The 26,029-nt window shown below is 39.4% G+C and overlaps 2 protein-coding genes across 2 annotated transcripts in view; both read left to right on the forward strand.

Annotated features, from left to right (window-relative positions):
- The window catches only part of chrnb1 (cholinergic receptor, nicotinic, beta 1 (muscle)), a 28,670-nt gene extending 12,675 nt beyond the window's left edge, over nucleotides 1-15,995 (forward strand). Inside the window, exons 8-11 of the mRNA XM_004571015.3 lie at nucleotides 808-1,031; nucleotides 6,846-7,021; nucleotides 12,035-12,182; nucleotides 12,711-15,995. Of these exons, the coding sequence (XP_004571072.1) occupies nucleotides 808-1,031; nucleotides 6,846-7,021; nucleotides 12,035-12,182; nucleotides 12,711-12,857 (695 nt within the window). The 3' untranslated portion in view covers nucleotides 12,858-15,995. The remainder of the gene's footprint in view (nucleotides 1-807; nucleotides 1,032-6,845; nucleotides 7,022-12,034; nucleotides 12,183-12,710) is intronic.
- Nucleotides 15,996-16,692: 697 nt separating this feature from the next.
- chrnb1l (cholinergic receptor, nicotinic, beta 1 (muscle) like) overlaps nucleotides 16,693-26,029 on the forward strand; it is a 31,771-nt gene continuing 22,434 nt past the window's right edge. The window contains exons 1-8 of the mRNA XM_004571043.2: nucleotides 16,693-17,103; nucleotides 20,988-21,121; nucleotides 22,591-22,635; nucleotides 23,010-23,119; nucleotides 23,475-23,583; nucleotides 23,696-23,843; nucleotides 24,240-24,425; nucleotides 25,002-25,225. Coding sequence (XP_004571100.2) covers nucleotides 17,004-17,103; nucleotides 20,988-21,121; nucleotides 22,591-22,635; nucleotides 23,010-23,119; nucleotides 23,475-23,583; nucleotides 23,696-23,843; nucleotides 24,240-24,425; nucleotides 25,002-25,225 — 1,056 coding nt within the window. The 5' untranslated portion in view covers nucleotides 16,693-17,003. The remainder of the gene's footprint in view (nucleotides 17,104-20,987; nucleotides 21,122-22,590; nucleotides 22,636-23,009; nucleotides 23,120-23,474; nucleotides 23,584-23,695; nucleotides 23,844-24,239; nucleotides 24,426-25,001; nucleotides 25,226-26,029) is intronic.

A 26,029-nucleotide genomic window follows, 5' to 3' on the forward strand; every position in this document is an offset into this window, starting at 1 on the left:
CACACGGAGTTGGTTAGCAACTTGCTAAATTAACCCTGGGTCTTGGTGTAAATCGTTTGCAGCCAACAGAAAGAAATCCATGCATCCATCCACTCGCTTCCGCTTGTCCTTTTCAGGGTCGCGGGGGGCGCTGGAGCCTATCCCAGCTGTCATAGGGTGAGAGGCGGGGTACACCCTGGACAGGTCGCCAGTCTGTCGCAGGGCCAACACACAGAAACGGAAATACATTAAATTTAAATAAAAAAGTTGTCTCTAAGAAACCAAGAGACATTAGATGCTACTGGAAAACCTTAAATCTTCCTATTGCATGTGCACAGAGGTCTGAGGGATCCACCAGGACTGGTAACGCAATTCTATTGGAGAACTAAGTTGATCTCTAATTTTGCAGGAGATTAGATAAGCATAAAGCATAAATTATCATGTGATGCACCCAGGTAAGACGTGAACCACTTTTGCAGTAGATAAAACTGCAGGTTAACCCCGAAGTTACCTTGGTGATGAAATCTGGCCTCGTAGTACAGGCCTGTGGTCATTTACAAACACAGTTCGTACACAGTTTGTACGTGACCACGGAATGAACTAAAGAGCCAATGCTGTGTCACCCAATCAGCCTCACTTAGAATGGGAGATGAATTTTTCATTAGCATCATTGCTAGTAAATTACATTCACCAGATGCTCCTCGAATCTCAGTGAGTTGAAAATGGAACAAACCTTGGCCCGGTAAAGCTTAATGAGTCGTAACACAGGAACAAGAAATGCGCTGTTTCTGACTTTCCTAAATAATTGTGTTTTTTTTTCTTTGCAAGGTGAGAAGATGGGTTTGTCAATCAATGTGCTGCTCACCCTCACCGTGTTCCTGCTGCTGCTGGCTGATAAGATCCCCGAGACCTCGCTGGGTGTTCCCATCATCGTCAACTACATCATGTTTACCATGGTCCTGGTCACATTCTCTGTCATCCTCAGCGTAGTTGTCCTCAACCTCCACCATCGCTCTCCCAACACCCACATGATGCCAATGTGGGTCCGCAAGGTGAGCGTACATTTCAGGGTCACACAAGCTTAATTTTTGCCTGCTTGGCACATCATCATACAAGACTTCTGAAAGGAAATAATATCTGTGTCTCTTAAGAAATAGTTTTTGTCTTTCTAGCATGTGTTGTTACAGTGTCTTGCATATATACTGTAGGTTGTTCATTTGTGCCAGAACAGCCCAGAAGCACAAGCAATCTTTCTTTCTGTTGTCAGAGGTTTTGTCAGAATACCACCTTTCATTTGCATTGTGAAAATACGTTAAGGCAAGTCATTAAGTGGCCAGCATGTCTGTGAGGAGAGCTGGAAAGGACAGGGGGATATTGGGAGGCTATGTGATAAATGAAAAAAACTTCTAAACATTGAATTATCTGTCAGCAAGGAAGTAGAGCAAGCGGTAGGTTAGGACCATCAACTCTAATTAGTGTGACCCAAGAGACCATCTATCTATCTATGCAACTCCAAGGTGAGTTGCATTTCCAACTTCAACAAGACTTCAATATGTTATATGTTTTGTTTAAATTACAGTTAAAAAACACCAGATAATTGCAACAAGACATTGCACGAATGCTAAAGAGACTTTAATGTAATGTCCATATTTTTAGACACACATTTTTCCATATTAGAAATTGGTTGAATGTAGTGAATCATATATACAACCAAGCTACACCTACCAACTTCCTTCAAGCATGACTACTCCTGATAGTCACAGGCCAAGCAATGATCTTTTTAGGACACTTTTATTACAAATCTTAGAAAGTAGATTCAGTCCATTTGCAGGTTGCGTCCAGATCAACAGAATTAACTTTCTGTGAATTAACTTTATTTTGTACTCAGTCAGATGGTCATGGAATATATGTCACGACTGGGGCAGCAGCCATGTGATGTGTGGAAGGAGGACTCAAATGCAGCACTTATTCAGATGTGAGGGTGATTTATTAAGAATACCGAACATAAAGTGGGGATGGCAAAACAGAACTAAGGATGACCTAAACTGGGAGAAACTGAACCAAAGAGCAACAAACCTGAACATGAAGGGAGGACAGCAGGGAGAGCACGCAGGGGATTCACAGAGTAATGCAGAGGCAAACACACACTATAAATACACAGAGGGACACTGGGAAATCACACACACAGGTGGGAGACACAGCTGGACCTGATTAACCTGACGAGACAGGGGAACACTAACACCAGGGACCAACAGGGGGAGCACAAACCCAGAAACCCACTATCTAAAACACAAAACACAAACCATTCAAAAACAGCCCACAAACAATAATGAAAATAATAACAATAAATACACCAAACACAAAATCACTGAGTCACGGACTCAGGATCATGACAATATAAAAGGCAGAATCTCCAGACTGATCAACAGCTTCCTCATACAAGCTGTTAAAATGTTGAACTCCTGATTAGGATATGTACAGTAAATGCACTACAAGTCAAAAGTTTGGACACATCTTCTCAGTTAATGGTTTTTCTTTATTTTTAACACTTTCTACATTGTAGATACAAACTGAATACATGAAAGATATGAAGCAAGATATATGGAATTATCTAACAAAGAAAAAAGTGATAAATAACAAAATGTGTTTTATAGTTTAGATTCCTGAAAGCAGCCACTCTTTGCTTTGTTGACAGCGCTGCAAACCCTTGGCCTCGTCTCAGTGAGCTTGATGATGAAGCTGAAATGGTTTTCGGGGTTCATTTGTGGAATTTGTTGGCTTCTTAATGTGTGACCTAAACCCAATGGAGATGGTTTGGGGTGAGATGGACCCCAGAGTGAAGGCAAAAGGACCAACAAGTGCTCAGCATCTCTGGGAACTCCTTCAAGACTGACGACCTCATGAAGCTCATTGAGAGAATGCCAAGAGTGTGCAAAGCAAAGGGTGGCTACAGGGTCAGGCTGAGTTCAGACACTAGATTGTACATGAAAAGACCAATCATGAGATGTGGCTCACAGAAAAAGTACTACCTCTACTCCATAGTACCTCTACTTCCCCTTTAGTAAATTAATTGGGGAAAAAAATTTACTAATTTGATACAAAGAAGCTTATGAGTAACCTGAGGGTTAGGAAGTATATTTCTACATTGTGAACATGCATGAAAACTAAAATCAAGACTCCACCTCAAAAAATTATATTTTACCAGCAGTTGTTAGCATCTTGAAAATGGTCACTGTCTTGTATATTCAAATGGCTAATGGGTCATCATGTTAAAGACTGTGCACCTGAAATACATGAATTAAACTTTGGCATTAATTTGGCTTTGAAAGCTGTGTTAGCGTGGGTCGAGGCAGACTACTCAATTAGGTCCACATAGTTCTCGACACTTTAAACGTCATGTTATACCATTAACCTCCATCAGTTGCTGTTGCCCCCAGTGTACATTGTGTGAAGCTAATTACAGGCGTAAGTAGCAGCTCTGTGCTTTGGTCCAAGTTCTGTCATGGTTTCAGGGTACATTCACCACAGAAAGGCTCCCACACACTGGGCAGATTGAACTGCTTGGCGCCGGATTGATGAGGAAAAGGAGGAGCATAGATTCTGTTTCACTCCTACTCGTGGGTAATTAAAGAAACAATAAAATGTGAAAGGAAGACATTTTTGGACGCAAAACATTAGAAAGAAACGAATGATTAATTTTGTATTTATTGTTTCTGTGTTTCAAAAGCCTAATTTAAGGCTGGTCAATCAGCCACTAAAAGAACAAATATTTAAGTTTAAGGAAAAAAACTTCCTGTAATGGCCACCAGTCCTAAAGTGAGTGTGTCTCAGAGAAAATGACCAAATTTATGTAGTAGGCTGTCTAGAGCCTGTTAAATGGTGTTTGTTTCCATATCTGATTTCAATATTAATCCCTATTAATGACTAGTATGAAATGTACTGGGGTAATTTTTTTATGGCCTAAAGTTATGTTTCTCCTTCAGCGTTTGCTTGTATTCAGACACAAAGCAGCTGGCTCTTCAGATTTCTGCTACGTATGCTTTTTGTTTAATCCCATTATTGCTTGCTAAAATTTGTTGCACATTTAATATCACAGTTAATTACTGATGCACCTGGTGACACAGCTAACAGTGACACTCCAAATATGGTCATATCCTATTTCAGCATTTCAGCCCATCTCTAGGTAGACATTAACTGTGCTGCTCTTTATTCCACCCCCATCTTGGTGGCTGAATTCAGTGTTTCGTTTTCTTTCTCCAGACAGTCACTACAGACGACTAGGACACCTCCTCCTTCTGTTCCATCACCAGGTGATGCTTTAGATGCTCTCGAGTGCAGAGCTTACGTCTCTCTGTGGTGTCTGCCCGAGCACCACACACACTCAACAGCAATACTATCAGAGTTTTAGCAGCCATTGTTGAGGAATACGGTCTTTGTAGATGAAGTGCTGCTCTCCGAGGTGCTGTTTCCTCTCTTATTTTCACTGCTCATTGTCAGCCAAGCTGTGGGAAATCAGACAGATGTCACACAGTATCAGTAAGGAAGACAGTTGAGAGACAATTGGGGATTTTCTGACATTTCTCTGCTTGATCTATGATAATTACTAACAATATTTTGAATGTCTAATTGATAGTGCCATTGTATCATTTCTATGGAAAATGTTCATAAATGTCCCAGTCAGTCCGTCTGTTTCTTTCGGCATTTCTGACTTGAAATCTCACACATTCCACTTCCACTCTGGCCTGAACAAACTCCTGAGAGAAAGATTTTCCTATAAATGCTCCATTTTCTTCACCAACGACTGTCTGTGACCATCTACTCTTTACTGCTGCTGTGGGAGTGAACAAAAATAGTAAAGTTTATTAAATTTTATTTAAATTACATTAAAAAAGGACCCTCCATCATGTCTCAGAGCTCTCAGTCAAGTCTATCAGGCTCCAGCGAGTGACTCACTGATGTGCTGCCTCGGACTGAGAGCTAGGAAACATGGCAGAAACAGCAGGTGAAACTGACGCATACTGGAAGTTGTATAAAGGCGTGGACGTTTGGTTGTAAATGAACTCAAAATCACTGTTAAATTCGCTATTGAGTTTTTGCCAGTTTATGTTCCTCGCCAGGGGGCTATTATTGACATCCATCTGTCAATACTGGTGAGCCAGGAGTTCTTTCACAAAAAGAATATGAAAGCACTTCAAAGCGCAGATAGAGCAGCCATTTACAGCATTTATGATATTGATCAAGGCTAAAGTTCAACCCTGACGTGCTGTTTTATCATTGACTCCCTTGATATTGATATCAAAGGAGCTCCAAGTCCGACAGCTTCTGATGAAGACTCAACGCACTTAATTTTTATCATGTCCTATCAAACTGTTTTTTCTGTTTTAATTACACTCCCTTGTGCCCAGGACAGCCTGAATCCTTTACTGAAGTGCTTCACTGAAGCACACAGACTTATGTACTGTGTTCGAAGAAAACCTCGAAAGGAGACTTTGAAGAACTGGAAAGCATTACCCATTTAGTTTCTCCACCCACATCATTCAGCAGCAACTGCTTTCAAAGGTTATCTTACTGCAAAATTCAATATTTAGAACTATTTGTCATCTCTAATAGGCAAATACAGGGCAAGTGCACTCCAGCTGTCCCCTTAATCATGAAACAAGAATCCTAACAAATGGACTTTTAATGCCAGCAAAGATGATGGATCCATGAGGTGTGAGTGCTAACAAGCTATTGACTGAAAATATACAGCAAATAACCTTCTGTGGTCTTTTTTCAGCAAAAGAAATGCACATCTACACATTCATAAATGAATGCTATGAAATGTGTTTTTTAACATCTCGAAACTGCTAAATTCTGAAGATGAGCATAGAGTTTGCTCAGACAGGCCACAAAGAAAAGCCTAGCAACAATTCCAGCAAATGAACCAATCTCAGAGCCAGTCCACAGCATCTGAAGGCTAAGCTGATCTTATATAGGGTGCACTATTTAATCTAGAGAGGGCAGGAATCACCAGACATGCCACAATATGATATTAACACAATATTTCATTCATGATTCGATATTAATGTGACTTTTACTGTGTATTGAAATAACATATATTGCAAGTTATCAACTTTTTCTAGTCCAACTTATGCCCTTAAATTTAAACTAATCAATTAGCCAATCAGACAAAAGTTATCTTACTGAGATGAGATTTTTAAGCATACCAACCAAAAACCTGCCAGAAATGTTGCATGTTGGCAATTGCATGCAGTCTTTTTCTGATAATACAGCAATTCACTGTGATAAATTGTAGAAAATCAAATACATGTTAATGTCTACATAGTCAGAAATTCAAATTTAAGTAACTTCATAGGAATAGGAAATCCCAGTATCACATTTGCAAGCTGCTTTGCCACCGCCTCCACCCCAGCTCCTGCTTCTACATTTATCACTTTATACTTTGCATGTATGTGTGGAAGAGCAGGAAAACCCTAGAACAGAGCCATGCTGACAAATATGATAAATGGTAAATGGACTGATTCTTATATAGTGCTTTTCTACTCTCCCGGAGTACTCAAAGCGCTGTATACAACATGCCTATATATAAATGACTGCGCATGGAAACATGGTGTTTCGGCAACCCTGATGAAGGCCACAAGCCGAAAGTGTTGGTCTGCAAATAAAGCTGTTCCCTTGTGTTTTAAATGTTGCTGGAGTCTTCACCTCACCAGATCATTGTCCCCCTCCACGCAGTCTTGGAAGTAGGTGAGGTTGTTCCTAAAACCTGGGGATCTCTCCACATGGAAACAGTCTTCTGGCCGAACTGTCTTTAATGGGAATTGTAAAAGTATCTCTGTTCTTCTTTGCCTTTACTCTCCACCTAGATCTTCATCCACATGCTCCCTCCTTACCTGGGCATGCTGCGGCCAAAGGTGGAGACCCCCCTGTCTCTGGAGACCGTACCCCGCCGGGAAAAAAAAGTCACTGCAATTAGCATAGCTTCTGACGAATACTTCATCCGGAAACCTGACTCTTCCATTTTATTTCCCAAACCCAACAGGTAAAGCCAGGCTTATACGTGCACATGCTTGCTCTCGTGGTTGTGAGTGTGCCTGGATTTGGTTTAGCCTGCATGTTTGAAGAAAAAGCAAATGAACCCAGAAACAGCATGTGTGAAGTGGAGCAGGTGAACAGTTGTTGATTCAGGCAAAACCCGGACAGATGGATATGAAGAGATTCCATTCATCATTAGTAGGATGAGAAGCGACTGCTCTTGTCTCTGTTATGTCTTATGGGATTCTTGAAGTGAATCACATACTGGTATATAAGTTTAATTCCATTATATATATATATATCATTAGATGCGTTTTCCAAATATTACTTTAGAAACAATACTTGTGCAGTAAAATAAGATCAAATACATTAAGAATAAACAAATTTGATTTGATGTCATGTCGAAATGGATTCAAATATATATCACTTTAGTGTCTACACAACCTTGCACTCATAGAAGTTCAGGTTTCCTCCTTAGCGCTTACCACCTCAACTTAAGACGAATTAAAATTCTGTTATATTTTAGGTGCTTTTTTCACTTTGAATTAAATTCAACAGTGTTTAAAAGCACAGAGCCTCTTGAACAGACATATTTAAAGATACCAAATGCTACCATAATAGCAGCAGCTGCAGCACAAGAAGTAATTCCTCTCCTCTTCTGTCACCTATACGTGCACACATTTATTACATTGTGCTGCATAATATATTCTCTCAGTGAGGCCAACGAAATCTATCCAATGTTTTTTGGCTCACAATAAGGAAAAAGAAGAAGAAGAAGAAGAAGAAGAAAGAAGATCCCTGTTCATTAGCTATAAGGGCTTTTCTACACTACCTGAGAACATTTATTCAGAATATGAGAACCATCTCCACATTCTCACATATTTAGAGTCATGTGAAAACGAAGGTACACCCCGTTTCAATTCTAAGGTTCTATATATCAGGACATAATTATAAATGGTTCTAGAAATATTTAAATACAAGCTCAGATGACAAAAATACAACATATTACACAGTGTCATTATTTATTTAACAAAATCAAAACCAAAATATGTGTAAAGGAAAGTTATGGATGCACTTTAGCCCACTCATTTTTTTACAAAAATACTTAATTTTTTTGTGGCAGTTTTCCTGATGAGAGAATTGAAAAGACAACGTATATAAACACATGTGAAACGCCTGTATCATCCCATAATCCAATACAAGGTTTAACTAACTAAAAAAAGAATTGGGTCCAAAAACTATTTTCAGGTTTCTCTATTCCACACGGTCAGAAGTCTGCATACAGACTCAAATTAAACACTTAAATTGTTTAATAAACGGAGATGGAGGTTCCACATTGTCTTTTAACTTAACAAGGCTCGACTAAAATTTGCAGCTGTTCACTTGGACAAGCCGAGCCAGAAAGGTTTTATGGTCCAATGAGACAAACACTGAGCTATTTGGTACAATGACAGGAGGCATGTTTAGAATAAAGGTGAGGATTTAAAGGTAACACTGTACCAGCTGTGAGGCATGGTGGTGGTAGCATCATGCTCTGGGGCTGGTTTGCTGCCAGTGTTACTGGTTGATTCCACATTAAATGCATTAATTAAGGCTCAAGTTCATATAGTAGGTTATGTCTGAAGCCCTGGTTTCCCCAGCCTCCATCTGTCATTGCTCTTAATAAACGTTTATCACATCACATCTGTTCCTTCTCCTCCTGCATCTCCATTTTCATCTACACTGAGAGATCCAGGCAGTTTGTGTGTGTTTGTATTTAAATGCACTTTACTTCATCCACTATACTTTATGTACTTTTGCTATGCCAAAATATTTTACTAAATGCACTAAAATATCTTCTTTGAAGTCTCATATTGTCACATATTGTATCGATGCCCTTTCTACTGAAGCTTAAACTGTCAAATCATCATTTATGGAGCTGTTGCAAAGAAGGAACAGATTGGCTGTTTAAGATCTCCTTCTGTGAGGTCTTTCTGACCTTTGTTTTATTCAGTGACAGATGTCTGAGTGTCAGTAATGACTACTGCCAAGGTCTTATCTTTATTTAAAGTACTCTGAGATGTTACAATATATATATATATATAGCTTTATAAACCCAAACACCTCCACTGAAACGCAGTTTGCAGGTTTACATCAAAAGTTCCACAGAGGGCTGCCGATGATGTTGAGTAAAGAGCTGGATGCAGGCCAGTGTTGCACAATTTGGCAACAAATTGAATTACAGTAACCCCAGTCTCGATCCTTTGTGCATGAAAATTCTTTGACCTTCCTTAAGTAGTTACATAGGGTGGGGACCTGTATGTCTTCCCAATCAGCCATACGACACTGTCAACTAACGTGCATTCCTGCTGCTCTCACAATACACCATGAAGTTTGCTTCACAGTGTAGCTGTCCCTCAATCTCTACTCCTGGGAGAAATTAGATATGTCTAGAGGGAAAGAATCTTTGCTAAAACAATAATGACCCACCCAAATGGACTCTGACACATTAGAGTCACTGTCTAGGTGAATGAACAGTGAGGGGGGAGGGGCTCTGTTAGAGGAATTTGATGAGACAGCAGTATCTCTCTTGGGTCCACACGTACATTCGCGCGCCTCTCTTAATTGGGTTTAGTGCATGTCTTGGCACCAGACGCAGCCAGTTTTAGTTGAATTAGTCTCCTGAATACTCATTTACTTCTCGCTGATGAAGTGCTGCTTTGAGCCGTACAGGAGGGAAAAGGGAGGAGGGGGTTAAGAGGCCACACTGTGTCTCCCCCTCCCTTTTTCCTTTCTCTCTCAACCTGTTAGGACTTCATCCTTCTTAGGTCACAGATTCTTCACCTGCCACACTCGCAGGATGAGCAGCGGTGGCAGCGCTGCGTTGCAAACCTCTAATTTCATGCAAAGAATACCAAGCAGCTGTCTCCTCTGTCCTGCCTGAGAGGTTACCACTTTTAACGTTGTGCTACACTGCCCTCTGGTGGATACCTGCCTATCTTGTCAATCTTTTTTGGTTTTTTTTGGTTTTTTGCAATGTTTTTTAAAGGAGGTGTTTAATATTTGAGGTGTTTCATAAGAAAAGCAGCTGCTCTGCCTTTGTAGAGGTTATTGAATGTCAGGTGAAAATCCACAAAGTTTTAGGCTGGAACTTAAGCAATGCTACTCAGAAAAGCACTTCAGCTGTGATGTGCTTGCATGCTGTATGACTTCGTAAGTTCATAGAAGTATAGGAGGTCTTAGTGTGTCTTTCTGCTGAAGGCAACAAGGACATAATTAATGTGCCATTGTTGAAGGACATGCTGCATGATTCCGTGCAATAATTATTACCGAAAAATTATAGAATGAGTTATGTAATGTAAATGATCAACTGTGTGAAGCAAGACTATATCAGTGTTCAACAAGAAGTCTGAATTCCATCCTCCTGATGATAACAAGTTGAATTCATAAGAAACGGTCTGATCTGAACAGAGGTTTGTGAAATAGCCACGAAAAAGTAAAATGTTTTTATGTTCATGACAATGAATTGTTAAGTTATGTTTTTTTTTTCATGGTATTGAGCACATATTTGAAAGTAATACATTCCAGGAGCATACATTTTTGGGGGGTAGAAAAAGAAGGAAAGTGTAAGACTTGTTGTGTTGCTAGTGCGAGAGTGTGCTGACTAACTTAGAAACACGGTCTTTCTCTTGCTTTTAAATCCAGACACATGAGAGCAGACTGATAGAAATAATGCCACAATGCCCATTTTAGTACAATTAACATTTTTGATACTAGACTGACACACTTGCTGTTGTTTGACCAGATGTTAAAGCTGGCTAACATTCATAATTATAGTGCTAGTAGTAACAGGGCATTCACATGTGTACGTTACTTCTTGGCTGGATGGCGGGAGCTCTTGATTTTTAGTTGAGCACATTTACTTCCAGATTGTCATAGCAACGGTAACTCATCAATGACAAGGCAGGCTTCAGTTAGCAGTTAGCATGATCTAATCTAACTATATATTACAAATTTTGGTCATATTTAACGACTTGTTTGATCATATTGTTATGGTGCTGATGACGAATTAACTTCTAATAACAGGCTTGTCTGAGGTTATTGGTGAGAGTCATAAAATTTCATGCATTATTTATTCAAAACAATGTTAAATACCCTTTAACAATAAATTACTCACATCATAAATACATGTATTTAAATATGTAAACTACATATGTATTAATTTGTATAAATATAAAATGTTTTGTAATTGTAAACAATTGTAAAAAAGCATTTTGGATATTTTGTTTTAACTAGTCTGAAAGCAGACATGATAATAATAAAATAAAATAAAATAATAATTGCAAATTATAAAGTTCAATAATAGTGCCTTCGAAGATTGTCTTTTTGCGATGTAACTAACTGACGTAACACATTTTTTACTTTCTATGTTTTGAAAATAAAGAAATGAAAAATAACTTGACCTCTAAAGTTAGAACTGTCACGTTAATACAGTATTTATAACTGACAGCAGAGTCACACAGGTACACACAACACCTTTCTACTAGCTTCTCCCAATAACTCCTGGCACCCAGTAGCAGCTGACAGTTGGTAACTAAGGGCAACAACTAAACACAGAAACATGCACACACGCACACACACACACACACACACACACACACACACACACACACACACACACACACACACACAGAGCAGCTTGGTCAGCATGTGAAGGGCAGCGCCTTGTACAAACTCGCAGAGGGGGACCCGGGGAGCTCCTCTGACCTTCTCATTATTCCTCTGTGGTTGACAGTAAAGTGCAAAGGAGACGCGCAGCCCAGCTCATAAAAGCTGAGCTATTTTACAGCTTTTAATTAGCGTGGGCTGACACCTGCTCACACATCGCTACATTCTGCACGCTCGTGTGCATTTGTTGTCTTTGGGTGTTGACACTCTGTCTTTTTCCTGAATCCGTCCAGACATATATATTTACCATCACAATATTTTGTTTATTATTGATACTTTTCTGTAACATTATTATAATTGTGCTGTCATGAAGGTACCAGCCGGATGGCATATGCACAGACCTGAGGAAGTTCATTGATGGCCCCAGTAGCTACCTTGCACTACCTGATGAGCTCAAGTCAGCCATAGAGGCCATCACATACATAGCCGAGGCTCTGCAGGCTGAAAAAGACTATGAAGCGGTAAGTTTGAATGTTTGAGCACGTTTAACCTTCTAAGATCCACAAGGTCACATCTGGAGTGAAGGGCAGGGTTTGATCATTTCGAGCATTCAACAGATAAAGCTTAATCACTGAATATCTAAGTTGTCTTTAGTGATGACCCCTAACCCTAAACATAAACCAAGCAAACGTGTTTTTGTAATGCATATCACTTAGAATGACAGTTTTCTTTGTCCCCTAATTGTCAAGATTTGAGATGACATTTTTGAGGAGAACCAACATATTATCACAGGGTTAGGGTTAGAGCTATCATTTACTTAAACCTTAGAGCATTAATATGTTTATTGTCCTTCCATTTTTTCTTCCTCTCTACTTTTTATCTGAACAACATGGCTTTATTTCTGACGTTTGTACTGTTGTCTTTTTGTCTCTTGTGTCTGTCTGTCTTTTGCCATTTTCCCACTGTTTTCCTTTCCTTATATTCATTTTCTTTCTATCGTACCCATTCTTTCTCTTTTTAATCTCTTGTCTTTCGCTGGCCTCTTTTAGCTGAAAGAAGATTGGCAATATGTGGCAATGGTGGTGGACCGGATGTTCCTGTGGATTTTCGTCGTTTTCACCACTGTGGGCACGCTGGCCATCTTCGCCGATGCTAGCTTCAACCATACCCCTACGGACCCCTTCAAGCCCTTCTGAAGCACAGGGGTGTCTGATTTTCATGAACCATGTTGCTGGAAGTTACGAATCCCTTGATGTACATGTAGAGGAAGACAATTGTAACTGTTAAAATAAGTACAGTTTCCAATACATTGCCTCATCACAAAACACACAATGCCTTTTTAAATTATAGCTGTACTAGTACTTAAAGGGCCAGTAACTGACAAACCATATGGATTTTATGGTGTTCTTTTTAGATTTGTAGAATTTTAAACTTTTACTGTGTTTGTTAGATTTGGGAGAAACGCTTTCAAAACCCCAAATTCATATAATGTACTTTGCAAGCCTACGATTAGGGTTATAAGTTAGGACTAAATAAGGTCTATGGTCTAGATAACCCCAACCCTAGCTCCATTCATAGGCAATTACAATATGCAATTTTTGTGTTTATATAATTGCTTTCCAAGTTTTCTCATTATAGAAACAAAGACAATAATCGGACACACAGAAATCAAAAACAGCTGAAAAAAAAACCCCAAACAGTTTTGGCTTCAACCAAAATAAATGGCTAGGTTTCCACTGTAAGGACTTGGATACCAGAATGTTAACAGGGTTACACTCTGTTGCAGACATGGACACACCCATCATCCTATGGTGAAATTTAGTTAATTTGGGGCGATAATTTTCATCGATGCTGACTCTACCTGACTCAACCAGAATTTGTAAAAGAAAACAAAGAAAATAACAATTCTGATGTACATCACATGAAAAACTACTTACATTTCACAAGTCTCCAAACTATTTAGTCAGGGTAGGTTTACCTCAGAAGATTAATCTGGCCCAAAACCTTCTCCTAATTCCAGATGTGTTGCCAGTGACAGTTTGTATGTTAAAATTTTAAAATAATTAAAATAACAAAAAATAATAAATGCATTGATGAAATTGCATGAAATGTAACTACTAAACCAATGTTAGCATACCATACATGCGTATAAATGCTACAATATAAACTACCAGCGTGGGATTTTTTTATTTTGTTATTAGCTGTAGTAGGGTTTGAAGTGTGGCTCCAGGACTGGGTGTTCATATGTGGTGTTAACACATAAACACCAAGACAAACCAGGCCCTATAATGAGCGTGCTGCAAGCCCATGTCAGAATGTGCTGGAGAGTGGCACATGCTTTGCGGTATATTTCTGCAGACACAGTAATCCTCTGCATTTCAGGCATTGGTGTATGTAACGGAGCAGCACACCAACCCCATTCATCTGCTGCACCAACAGCCAATGGAATTCCCAATAATAGAGAAGACTCGTGCCTCTCGGTGCCTCGTTTTGTCTGGACACACGCATGCTGCATGTCCCTTTTACCACACCTGTCCTCTTGGTCTTGTGCTTTCATTTTGCTTTTGTCTTTTAAATAGAGATCTGAGGGGAGAATATCAAAGGCTCCATCTGTTCTCAGAATGCTATCACCTGCCCACCCTGCTATTAATATCCCCACATGTTGGCACTGGTCACCGGACACTACTGCATGGGCTTCCCTGTTATTTCTCTGTGTAAATACACTCTCTCACTGAGATCTATTAGCGCAAGTATTTGGGGGCTGAAATTCTGCCAGTCCACGGCAGCCCACCTTGGCGACAGCACTGATAGCCCCTCAGTATTATAGACCACCATATGTGACGTTATCGCTACACTAGTGGTTGAATTGCACTTGTTCCCTTTCCCGTCTAACACATAACCTTCTATGAAAGAGTAGCTTTGAGAAGCCAGGCTGCACAAAAACAAACACAGAGGTCATTCTGAATGATGTATTCACGCTGAGAATGGCAGCTCAGAGGAGGTCAAGTCAGAGGCATTTTCCCCTCACTTAAGTTTCAATCTGCTGTTGATTTATAGTTTTATGTTTTCACACTGGAAAGGCTCACCAGCATGAGGGAGAGAGGATGGAATGACCCAACTGAGAGGAGAGAAATTTAAAGGCAGAGACAGAGAGTAGGGGATGGAGGAAAGATGAACTTTATGAGGCTTGAAATATAGACATCAGCTTCGTAAAAAGCAACACGAAGGATCAGAGATAGAGCAGATTCCGGAGTTCACTCGGGGGCCTTTGCTTCATCGATCATTACGCTTGTAGTCCTCGCAGCCCTCTATGGCAAAAAACATCCATCTCCATTTTTATACTTTCATCCACATCTTTTCTTGCCTCGAGCTCACATCAAACTCAGAATCAGCAATGCTGAGGTGCTTTTTACTAAGACCTCTCCATCAGTATTGGCATCACCTCCCTGCTCCTGCCAAGAAGTTTGGTAATTCTAGATTTCATCACGCCACAGTATCTGTGAAGCAGAGCCTTTCATTTTCAGCTCCTTAAATCACAGTGTGACTAAAGCCATAGTTTTTATAGGAATTTGTACCTAAAGAACAGACAAACCCCATCACTTGTGCTGTTTAGAAAGATTCTCAAAACAAGTTTATTTCATAATTTAATCAATTTAGGTTTTTTTTTACCAGAACATCAACATTGTTTTAAACAGTAAAAAAAAATATATTTCACTATTTCTATGAACATAAATATAAATAAGCATAGCATTAACTGATGGAGGTCACAAAGTCAAACCCAGTCTACAATCCCTGCAGATCAGCTGATACTGTTCTACGCACCCAACTTTGCAAATCTCATATATTGTAGGGATTAAACTTTAGCCTGTCTATGGTTGCTGTGACACTGCAAGTTGCTTTGCAGCCCCCCTCCACTCCTGCTCTTCCTCTTCATGTTGTAGCTGACTTAATCAGTGTCAAATCTGTGAATGCCTGCTTTTGTCTGTATCTCTGTGCCACTTCCTTCCTTCTGTGTGGAGATGACCTTTCTAAATGTTGATGGGTTTGTACGCCATGTCACGCAAAAAACGTTGACGCACATGGAAATAACAATCGTCTTTGACAGGCACGGCCTTGAAATATTGTTTTGGTTTAAAATCATTTTTTATTTTTAAATTGCATAATCGATTTTGCTACTTTTGATTTGTAGGAAAATTAGACAATAAATTCAGTGTTTGTGGTGGTTCGTCGCTGTCTCTCTCTTTATATTCAGGATTACTCAAAAAATGGTGGATCTGCGTAAAAGATGAGCTTGGAAGGATTCTATATCAATGCAAGGACACAGACAATATTAAGCTGAAATTAAAAACACTGACCTTCTGGATCCTGGGGCTCAGTTCCTGCATGATATGGATGAAGTTTTGAGTCTTGGTGGATATAAACTGCTCTTATTGGTGTCACACCACTAGGGGGCAGCAGCTGGGAAGTCAAAATTCCACACATAGTGCCTTTAAATTACTGCATTTTCCCCCCAGGATACTTTTGCACACCTGTTTAAAGGACATAAAATAAAACTTTGATGACAAGCTATTCCTGTAAAACTAATGAGCTTAATAATTTTTTCATTGTCCACCTTTTCAGAAAACTGCTTAATATTTGAAAACCAATTTAACTCAGGGATATAACAGCCAGATGATACCACACACAGCACAGTGCAATGGGTATGACTGCAACAACCCCTAAGGTGGGAGGCTGAAAATGAATATTTAAAGCCTGAAGGAGGTAGAGAAGATTTGATTTACCAGGGAAGATGAATAGCTGAAGGGATCAAGCAGGCATTAAAAGTTAAGAGAGCCAGAGAAGCCACCTACAGCATGACCCACGTCAGCTTTACAGCACCACCAATCATCCTTCGCCTACCGACAACCCCCCAATCAACTTCCCAAAAATATCTCCATTGTCATAACCCACAGCACATAGCCATACCACCCCCTCCACTTCCTCTTACTCCCACACACAATCCCCGCAGTGCTAACCTCAGATTGGTGAGCACCAACAGGTGCCTGCCCCTCAGAGTTCCTAGTACAAGCGCACCCCCCCAGCACATCCATCCAATCAGGTCATGGTTTCACCCAGAGAGTCATGGCCACAAAAGAGACGAAAGGACAGGAGACAGGGTCGTTAGCTGAAGAGCGTGTGCCGTTCGGGGTGTTAACTAGCTGTAACCCAGCTGGAGCAGGGCACTGATTTTCCTGAGCTTTTAGGGGGTGACCATTCATCTTGTATCCAGGTGAAGGTGGGACGTGACTGGCTGTGGCTGCTAGAAGAGCCTTTGGTTGGCTAACAAGAGTCCAGAAGATGATATGATTGCCATTATTGGACAAATGAAGATGTACCTGAGCACTAGCATGAGGATGAATACCTTTCTCTTCGTGTGTGGCTGCTTTTGCCTTACTTTCACTGGTAAGGACGTTTTTAGGAATGCCAGTGTGTGACACTAGTTTTCATGGTTTGAGGATGTTTAAAAATAGATTTTAAGATGAATCATGCTAAGATGATTAAATGTCGCATAATCTGGCCACATAAATCTGGCTAATGAGCATTCCTGGAACTAATAGCAGCATGTTTACTAATAAGTATTTTCAGAAGAGAGACATGATGTTTCTCTTCCATCTAAATCAAAACCTACATAGTGAAATGTTCATTATACTAAAAAACAAACAAAGGAACAACATAAAAAAATGGAAAACTGCCGTTAACTTTTAACTTCAACTAAAAACAAACAACCATGGTTGCTGGTGACCTGCGGTGCAGTGTTCCTATTCGTCTATGTGTCCTAACTGCTAACTATTTCCTGGTGGGATCGAAGGGAATCTGTTTTCATGTGGAGGAATCGAGGCATAATTTGAATCAGACAGCTCCAGTCAAATCAGATAACACACAAGTATCTCACATCCACAACTTCACCCTGTCACTCCAGTTAAATTGCTATTGATTCCATCTCCTGTTTTTTTTCTTGATGTTCTTTTTTTTAATTCCCCCATTTTTGAGTGGGAAAGGCTAGGCGTTAAAATCATGATTAAAATTGATTTAACCAGGTTCAGCTCAAGGTCAGTTTCATTTATATAGTGCCAATTCACAGCAGCAGTTCCCTCAAGGCGCTTCCTATAGTAAGGTAAAGACCCTACAATAACCTTGACCTCCTGACACCATAATGTGAGTGAAAAGCAAAAGAAATAAATGAATGACAAAAAAAAAAAAAAAGCTGCACAGGTGAATTCCACCATGATTGTGGCCATTTCTTGACCTTTTGTCACACAGCCAGTGAGAATTTACAGGTATGTTTCATCAGCGATAAAACTGCAGTCCCAGGGGAACAAAGCCTGTATTTTATGTCCTTCCACAGATGTTGTCCACTTGAAAACAAGAGTGGCCTCCTTCTTCTCCTCTGGAACATATAATGAATCACATTAACACATCATTGTTTGTTAATCAGAATCTAATTTTGTCCCCGATGGAGCTGGTATCTCAGCCATCCCTTTGATCCTATTCCCTTACTACATATCAATTACATTAGCTCAGTCACCTTTGCTACCCATCGTACACCACCAGCACCTGCCCTGCCTCTCCTGCGTGTCCCGTCTGTCCTCTGTCTTTGCCACATGCTGTTTAATCGCATATTTGGAAAGAAAGAGTCCCTAATGCTGAGCTTTCTGTGATACATGACTTCTAAGACATTGTCTTTTTAAAACATTATAACTTGACAGAGATTAAATGACAATAATAATAATAATAATAATAATGTCTAAGTACAATTCTACTGATGCAGTTAATTTACAGTACTGCGCAAACGTTTTGAGCCGCCCCTAATTTCTTTATATTTTTGTTTTCAAGAACCAAACCTATGAAAACTTTATTTTTTACATATCTTCTCCTTTCTAGTGGAAAGTTTAACATGGCTTTATCTGTGTTTCTTTTGGTTTGGTTTGTTTTTTCCCTCAGAACAATTCTTTTGGCATTTAAGAAACTGATGTTGATTAATATTTCTTCATGTTTATCATAATTGTCTCCTCACGGACACAAACTAAGAACAAAACAGCTTTGGGTTGAGCGAAATCTCCTTTATGTGTGTTAATCTGACACATGCATTCATGTCCTGGTTTGAGCTCCAGCATAGGCTGATTTCCAGTTTTCAAATATCCTTTCTTTTCAACAGATGTTGGATACAGTATAACAGTATGACAGTAAATAAATTAAGTTGATTACAAATTTTAATTTATGCCTCGGTTCATTAAGTATACAGTATTTGTAAAACTTGTGTAATGTGTTTGTATGATGACATTATAGATTTCATTACTAATTTAGGTGCCTGGGCACAAGTATACAAGAAGTACACACCATGACATGCATATACAAATCAAGATCCTACATCTTCAGCTTAGATTTGCGTTGACAGTTTTAGACACTTTCTGCAAACTTTACCTGGAGATCTGTGACGGCACAAGTAGAAGGATGGATTTCCTAAAAAGCATAGTTAAAAATATGATTGTCATGGTCCTGGGTCTCTGACCTAGCGTTTGTGCTGCCTACCTGTGGAGTCTATCATGTCTTGTTATGTATGTTCAGTTCTGTCCCTCGCTCTCTTGCCGTCACTCTGTGTCTCCATGTCTTGTCTTGCTCCCTCGTTCCCCAGTTCCCTGTAGTTAGTCAGTCTGAATCTCAGTGTGTGTTTCTCATGCTTCCTGTTTTATTTTGACAGTGTGCTTCATCCTCATGAAGTAAAACTGATGGTTCATGGTTTGCTTCACTCGCCTGTTAGATTATTATCCAGCTGTGTTTCCCAGGTGTTTCCACTCTGCCTTGATTCCCTGTGTTTATCCTGTCTGCATTTCCTTGTGTGTTTTGTCGTGCTCTCCCTCATTCCCTGGCTGTGTGTTCTGCCTGTGTGTTAGTTTGACTCCTAGCATATTCCCGGTTTAAGTTTGTATTCTGTAATTCCAGCAATAAAGTTGTGTTTTGGGGCCTATCCTGCCTTATCTCACACTGCTGTTATGTCTTTTGCCCCTTTATAATCATAAACTTTAGATCTATCACTTTTATTTGCTCATGTAAATCGACCATATCTCACAAATGCAGTATTGATATTCAGAATAATTGTAAATTCTAACTAATAATAATAAGTAGCCTGCTGATACGTGTTTGAGTATGAACAACATAACAGCGCAGCGGTCTGTCCACAATATAGATTAGATGATATTTTTAGCGTAGCTAATCTCAGTGGGAACTGAACCTCAAACCACTGCAGGCCTGACTCAGTGATTCCTGAAGAGCAAACATGCTGTGGTTTGGTGTCAGTGACTCAAATCCACAAATCAACATGTGACTTGCTTGTGTTGAACTTTATCTCACTCACATACACTAAGAATTGTTCAAGCCTTTCGCTTTTTTTTTAGTCAATTAAACCTTACTTCTATAGCACCTTTGAACATGCCAAAAGTATGCAAGTGACTGACAATCTAACAAACGTAAAACTTTTAAGTGGTAATAGATCTAAGGTCAATGTTTTATTTTAATTTGTAATAAAATAGGCTATACAACATTTACATGCATTTATAGACATTATACTAATTCCCAGCTCTGCTGTTTTGTAAGATTCACAGTTGAAACTAGTGGATGAGAGACAGAGCTGTTGGCACACAGAGATCACTTAAACACACACTGACATCATTATTTGAGACTTGTCCAGGTTTGATATGAGGATCTATCACTGTAGTTATGTGACAGAACAGAATGATAACTTTAGAACATAGATGAAAAAGTCCGGTCATCTTCTTCTAATGTAAAGTAAAGAGCTCAGATTTCTGCATCTTCTGCTTGCTAATACTAGAGTAAAACACAAATCTGGAAGACGCAAAAACATGGATGAGGCATTTCTAATTTTCTACAACTATGTAACTGTAGTAGCCTGCACAGTTACTACAGTTGCATAGTTAAATATGAAACAACAGGCCTGATGACGGACTCTTTAAGGGCATTGGTGAGATAACTGCCATCTATGCCACTGCAGAATTTTCATTTGTGACTCCAGTGCCATTTCTTTTTTTGTGATTTCATGTATAAAATGCAAAATTTCACATTGAAAGATCTATTTGTTTTATAGGATCTCTAAGGCCTTGCTGTCTCTCTTTATTTTACCACTTCTTCCCTTCACCAGATTTTCATCCTTCCTTTTTCTTTGTTGCATTTTTGTTCTTAATATCACTGCTGTTCCTTTTGCAGATGTTTTTTTTTTTTTTTATCATTTTCTCTTCATTATACTATGTGTCTGCATTCATGCCTTCTTGCAGGAGCCTCTGAAACAGAGAGAAGGCTTCATCAGAAGCTATTTGAAAACTACAACATGAAAGTGAGACCAGCTCGTTACTGGGAGGATAAGGTGACGGTGCGGGTGGGGATGACCCTCTCTCAGCTTGTCAGCTTGGTAAATGAACAACATAAACATAAATATTCCCTCAGACATGCAAACAAAATATTCTACATCCTACCAGTTAAGGATTCCGGATAGGGCTGGCTTTATATGTACCAGTTTAAACTAAATTTTTAGCTATTTCAAATCCAAAAATATTACAGCACAATAAATGAAATGCCAAATCCCTTTCTTAATCTGTAACAAGACTATCCAAACTTACTTGGCCCTACGTGATCTCTCAAATGAAGAAATCACTTAAATGGAAACTCTGACAAAATGAAGTAAGCTAAAAGATCTCAAACAGCAGCACAACATGCCAGGATCTAATGAAACCATTGACATACAAAGTCGTTGACATCAAAGCCATTTCTAACTGGTTGACCTAACAAAATTACTCCAAGACCATACTGACAACTCATCAAAGAGATCACAAAAGAACCCAGAACAGTATCTGAAGACCTGCAGGCCTTACTTGTCATATTTAAGTTTAGTGTTCATGTTTCAACAATAGGAAAGTGAATGAGCAAAAATTGGCATCCAGGGAGAGTTCTGAGGAGACAACAACCACTGCTGACCAAAAACAACAACAACAACGACACCACAGGCTCATCTCACATTGTCCTTGAAACATATTTTCTGTAGACTGACGAGACAAAAATGGAACTTTCTGGAAGGTCTGAGTCTAGTTACATCTGTTGTAAGATTAACAGAATTCATGAAAATAATCGTACCAATAGTCAAACATGGTAGGGGTAAAGTGATGGTCCAGGGCTGCTTCAGGGCTTGGATGACTTGCTGTAATTGGTGGAACAATGTCCAATGCTGAAGCATATTTGAGGATAATGATCCAGAATACATCCAAGTCCAACTCTGACTGGCTCAAAGAAAGCAGTCTGAACTTATTTCCAATTAAGATGCTTTTGAAAGACTTTAAACTTGCCATGCATTGTTTGAAAACCCTCTACTGTGGCCAAGTCAAAACAATTCTGCAAAGAAGAGTGGTTTAAATTTCTACACAGTGTTGCGAAAGACTCTTTGCCAGTTATCACAAACGCTTGATTGCTGTTCATGCTGCTGAGGAGGGCATAACCAGTAATTAGATTTAAGGGGCAATTACTTTTCTTTACATAGCACCGGGTAAAACTACAATTTGTATTTATTTTCTTTATCTAATAATATAATTATTTTAATGATTGGAAATATGTAACTGTGAAAAAAAATATGCTAAAGAAAGGAAGGAAACAATTACTTCATAGCATTGTATGCTTCTACACCATGTCTAAAATACATTCGCACTCTATCTTTTACCTAAAATGTAATTTGATTGCTGAGTTTGAATAGAACCAGGATCACACTCATCTGTCTCGATTAGTTTCAATAGAGGAGGTCTGAAAGTAATGGTACTGTCATACACAACAAGATATAGTGGCATCACTAATGTACATACGTCCACCCCTCTCCCTGTTATTATCCCACTGCAGAATGAGAAGAACGGCGAGATGACGACTAACGTGTTCATGAATCTGGTATGAGCATGAAAACATTCATCTTCATTAGTGAGCCTTGCTCTGATGCCTCTCTCCTGTGCTCCTTCGCTCTGCCCTCAAACGGACTTGTCACTTTTCATAACTACAAATTATTTCATGTTTTATCTCTCTTTTTCTCTGACTCACTGTCTCAGTTCACTCCCTCGCCCTCGCTGATTAGATTTCAGGATGGCTGCTCTGTTTGTGACAGTATGTGTGCTTGATTGTGAATGTTTATGTCAGTGGGATTAAATGACTTGCCAAATGCTGGAGAATCAAAGATGGGAATGACAGGGACATCACCTGTTGTCTGTTCGGCTGTTTACTCTTTTTCGTGATTCACTTTGCCTTTCTCCTTTTGTTCATCCCTGCAGGAATGGACAGACTACAGGCTGTCCTGGAACCCAGCTGAATATGACGACATTAATGTTCTGAGAATTCCTCCCAACAAGGTGTGGCGACCTGACATCTACCTCATAAACAAGTGAGTGTCCTGACTGCACTCACACTTACAACATCTTGCATCATGACTAACAGAGTGCCTGCCCTAAAGACGAGGTTGGTCCACCACATTTGGCCAAGACTTAGAATATCTCAAGTAGTGAGTAGTACTATCATGTTTCTTCTTGGATGATTTATAATAAGTTCAATGATCCCCTGACTTCCTGTCAAGATGAACTTTTTAATTTGTCTATTTGGATTATAATCAAACCAATCATAGTATTTGTTTGGACACGCCACATCGTGTCAGATTGATCAGCACCAACATTGGTATTTGTTTGATGCTGTGATAGGATAGATACTTTGCCTCAATAAATGTCACGTTTCTCTTCCTTCAGTAATGACGGCCAGTTTGATGTGGCTCTGTACGTCAACGTCTTGGTTTACAGTGACGGCACTGTTAACTGGCTTCCACCCGCCATCTACCGCAGTTCCTGCTCTATAGAGGTACAGTCTAAGCTCGTTTCCATTGAAACAGTACCAGTGCATAGACGGTTCCTCCTTGGAGCTTTTTTGAGAGTCATCTTCAAAATGATATGTTGACTTTAACAATCTATAGGTGGCGTACTTCCCATTTGACTGGCAAAACTGCAGCATGATTTTCCGCTCGTACACCTATGATTCCTCTGAGGTTGACCTGCAATACTTTCTGGATGATGACGGCAAAGAGATCCAAGAGATTGTAATAGATGAGAACGCTTTCACTGGTTGGTGCACGTAGTGATGCTTTTCAGTATTTGTCCTGTTTTTGTGAACAGGGTGTCGAACTCCAGGCCTCGAGGGCTGGTGTCCTGCAGATTTTAGATCTCCCCCTGGGTCAACACACCTGAATCACATGATGAGTTTATTTCTAGGCCTCTGGAGAAATTCAAGACATGTTGAGGAGGTCATTTAACCATTTGAATCAGCTGTGTTGGATCAAGGACATATCTAAAACCTGCAGGACACCGGCCCTCGAGGCCTGGAGTTTGACACCTGTGCTTTACGTGTTCTGTACGTACATTTTTTTAAGTGGCTTCATTTTTTATTTACCAGACTGTGTCTGATTTAGAATAAATCCTCTTTACATTTAACTTCTTCTCCTTGCGCCTCACCTTGGACAGAGAATGGTGAATGGGCCATTTGTCACAAACCAACAAGAAAGAACGTTAAGGAGGACCTGTATGAGGACATCACCTTCTATCTCATCATAGAGAGGAAGCCTCTTTTCTACATCATCAACATCATTGTGCCCTGTATCCTCACCAGCGTGTTGGCTATATTTGTCTTCTACCTGCCTCCTGGAGCAGGTCAGCACATGTGACATGTTGTGACATTATGACTACACATCATTGCCAAGAGCAAGCATAGGAAGTGAAAAACTGCCTAATCTCATGACAATAAGCATGTGTCTAATTTGAGCTGCTCTGTAAGTCAGGGCGACCTTTAAAGAACTGTATTGATCTACAATACATTGAAGGTGAATGATGGATCACTGTTATTAACTGTCGTTTTGCAGACACATTTCATAATAATGCTTCACTGCCAATGAAAAAACAAACAAAACAGCAGAACATATTCAACGGAAAGCTTCAGGGTTTTTACAAGTGTATAACAAACCTAGCAGGCTGCTCGGCCTAAGATACCACTGACTAAAAGATAGCAGTTTGATATAGTACCTCAGTGTATAACCAGATTAGAGCCAATTGCTAAACCCTGAAATTGATGGAAATCAGCCTGAGTCTGATAAATATCAGCAAGTCTCTTGATAGCAAGTTCCTTAATGTCTTGAATTCTGCTCTTGTTAGTATAACACTGTCTACAGACAAAATGTTTTCTACCTTACTGTCATAATTAATTTGTCAACTTGTCCCTTTTCTTTACAGGAGAGAAAATGACTCTTTCCATTTCCGTCCTCATTGCTCTGACTGTCTTCATGTTGCTGCTGGCTGACAAGGTCCCAGAGACTTCCCTCGGCATCCCAATTATTGTCAACTACGTCATGTTCACTATGATCTTGGTGACCTTCTCTGTCATCCTAAGTGTGGTAGTCCTCAACCTGCATCACCGAACACCCAGCACACACATCATGCCAAGCTGGGTCCGAAAGGTATTTAATAATCATCTAAAATGTTTATGTAAGAATTTGAAATCATGGATCACATATAATTTTTTTTATGAATATACTTAAACTTTGAGGATATCATAAAGGTTACTTTATATGTAATTTAACTGTCCTGTGATGTCAGTTTCTCAGGTGCAGCAATGTGTTTTGTGTTCCTGACCCAGGGCATGTTTAGTTACGGTCTTATAGGTCATGGTTCAATGAGAATATATTTTTACAAAAAAATGTAAATCATTTTTTTAAAAGTACGCTGGAAAGACCTATATATAAAATATAATAGTTTTTCATGACACCAATTATTAAAAAAACCTCTTTAACATTATTATTTTTTTATGGGATAATAATAACTGTCACTGTATCTGTCTCCCATCTGACAGCACTCATTATGAAATGGGAGAAAATACTGAGTCTCCAGAGACGTTGTAGTACACAATATACTGTAGATCATTTCACACCAGAATGGGTCAATTTGACAGCCAACATAACAGGAGGGTTAAGAAGACTTTATTTAGTGTTTATTTTTCTCTAACTGTAAGCTCACATTTACACTGCTGGGCCATCTGTGACTACCCTAGCCCCGCCCAACCCTAATTTTAGCCAATCAGAATATTTCATTTGTGTTTTTAGAAAATTGTTCTTTCAAGTCTTGCAAACAGACAACAAAAAACAACTTTTCACATTTCCCCCCCAGAAGTAGTACTTTTGTCTTTCTCCCAAAAAATACTGGGTTAATTTTCCTAAATATGATGCCTTAAACTTTAGAGCGTTAATATTATCAAAAAACGCAGA

This window comes from Maylandia zebra, linkage group LG3 (assembly GCF_041146795.1).
Source record: "Maylandia zebra isolate NMK-2024a linkage group LG3, Mzebra_GT3a, whole genome shotgun sequence".
NCBI lineage: Eukaryota > Metazoa > Chordata > Actinopteri > Cichliformes > Cichlidae > Maylandia > Maylandia zebra.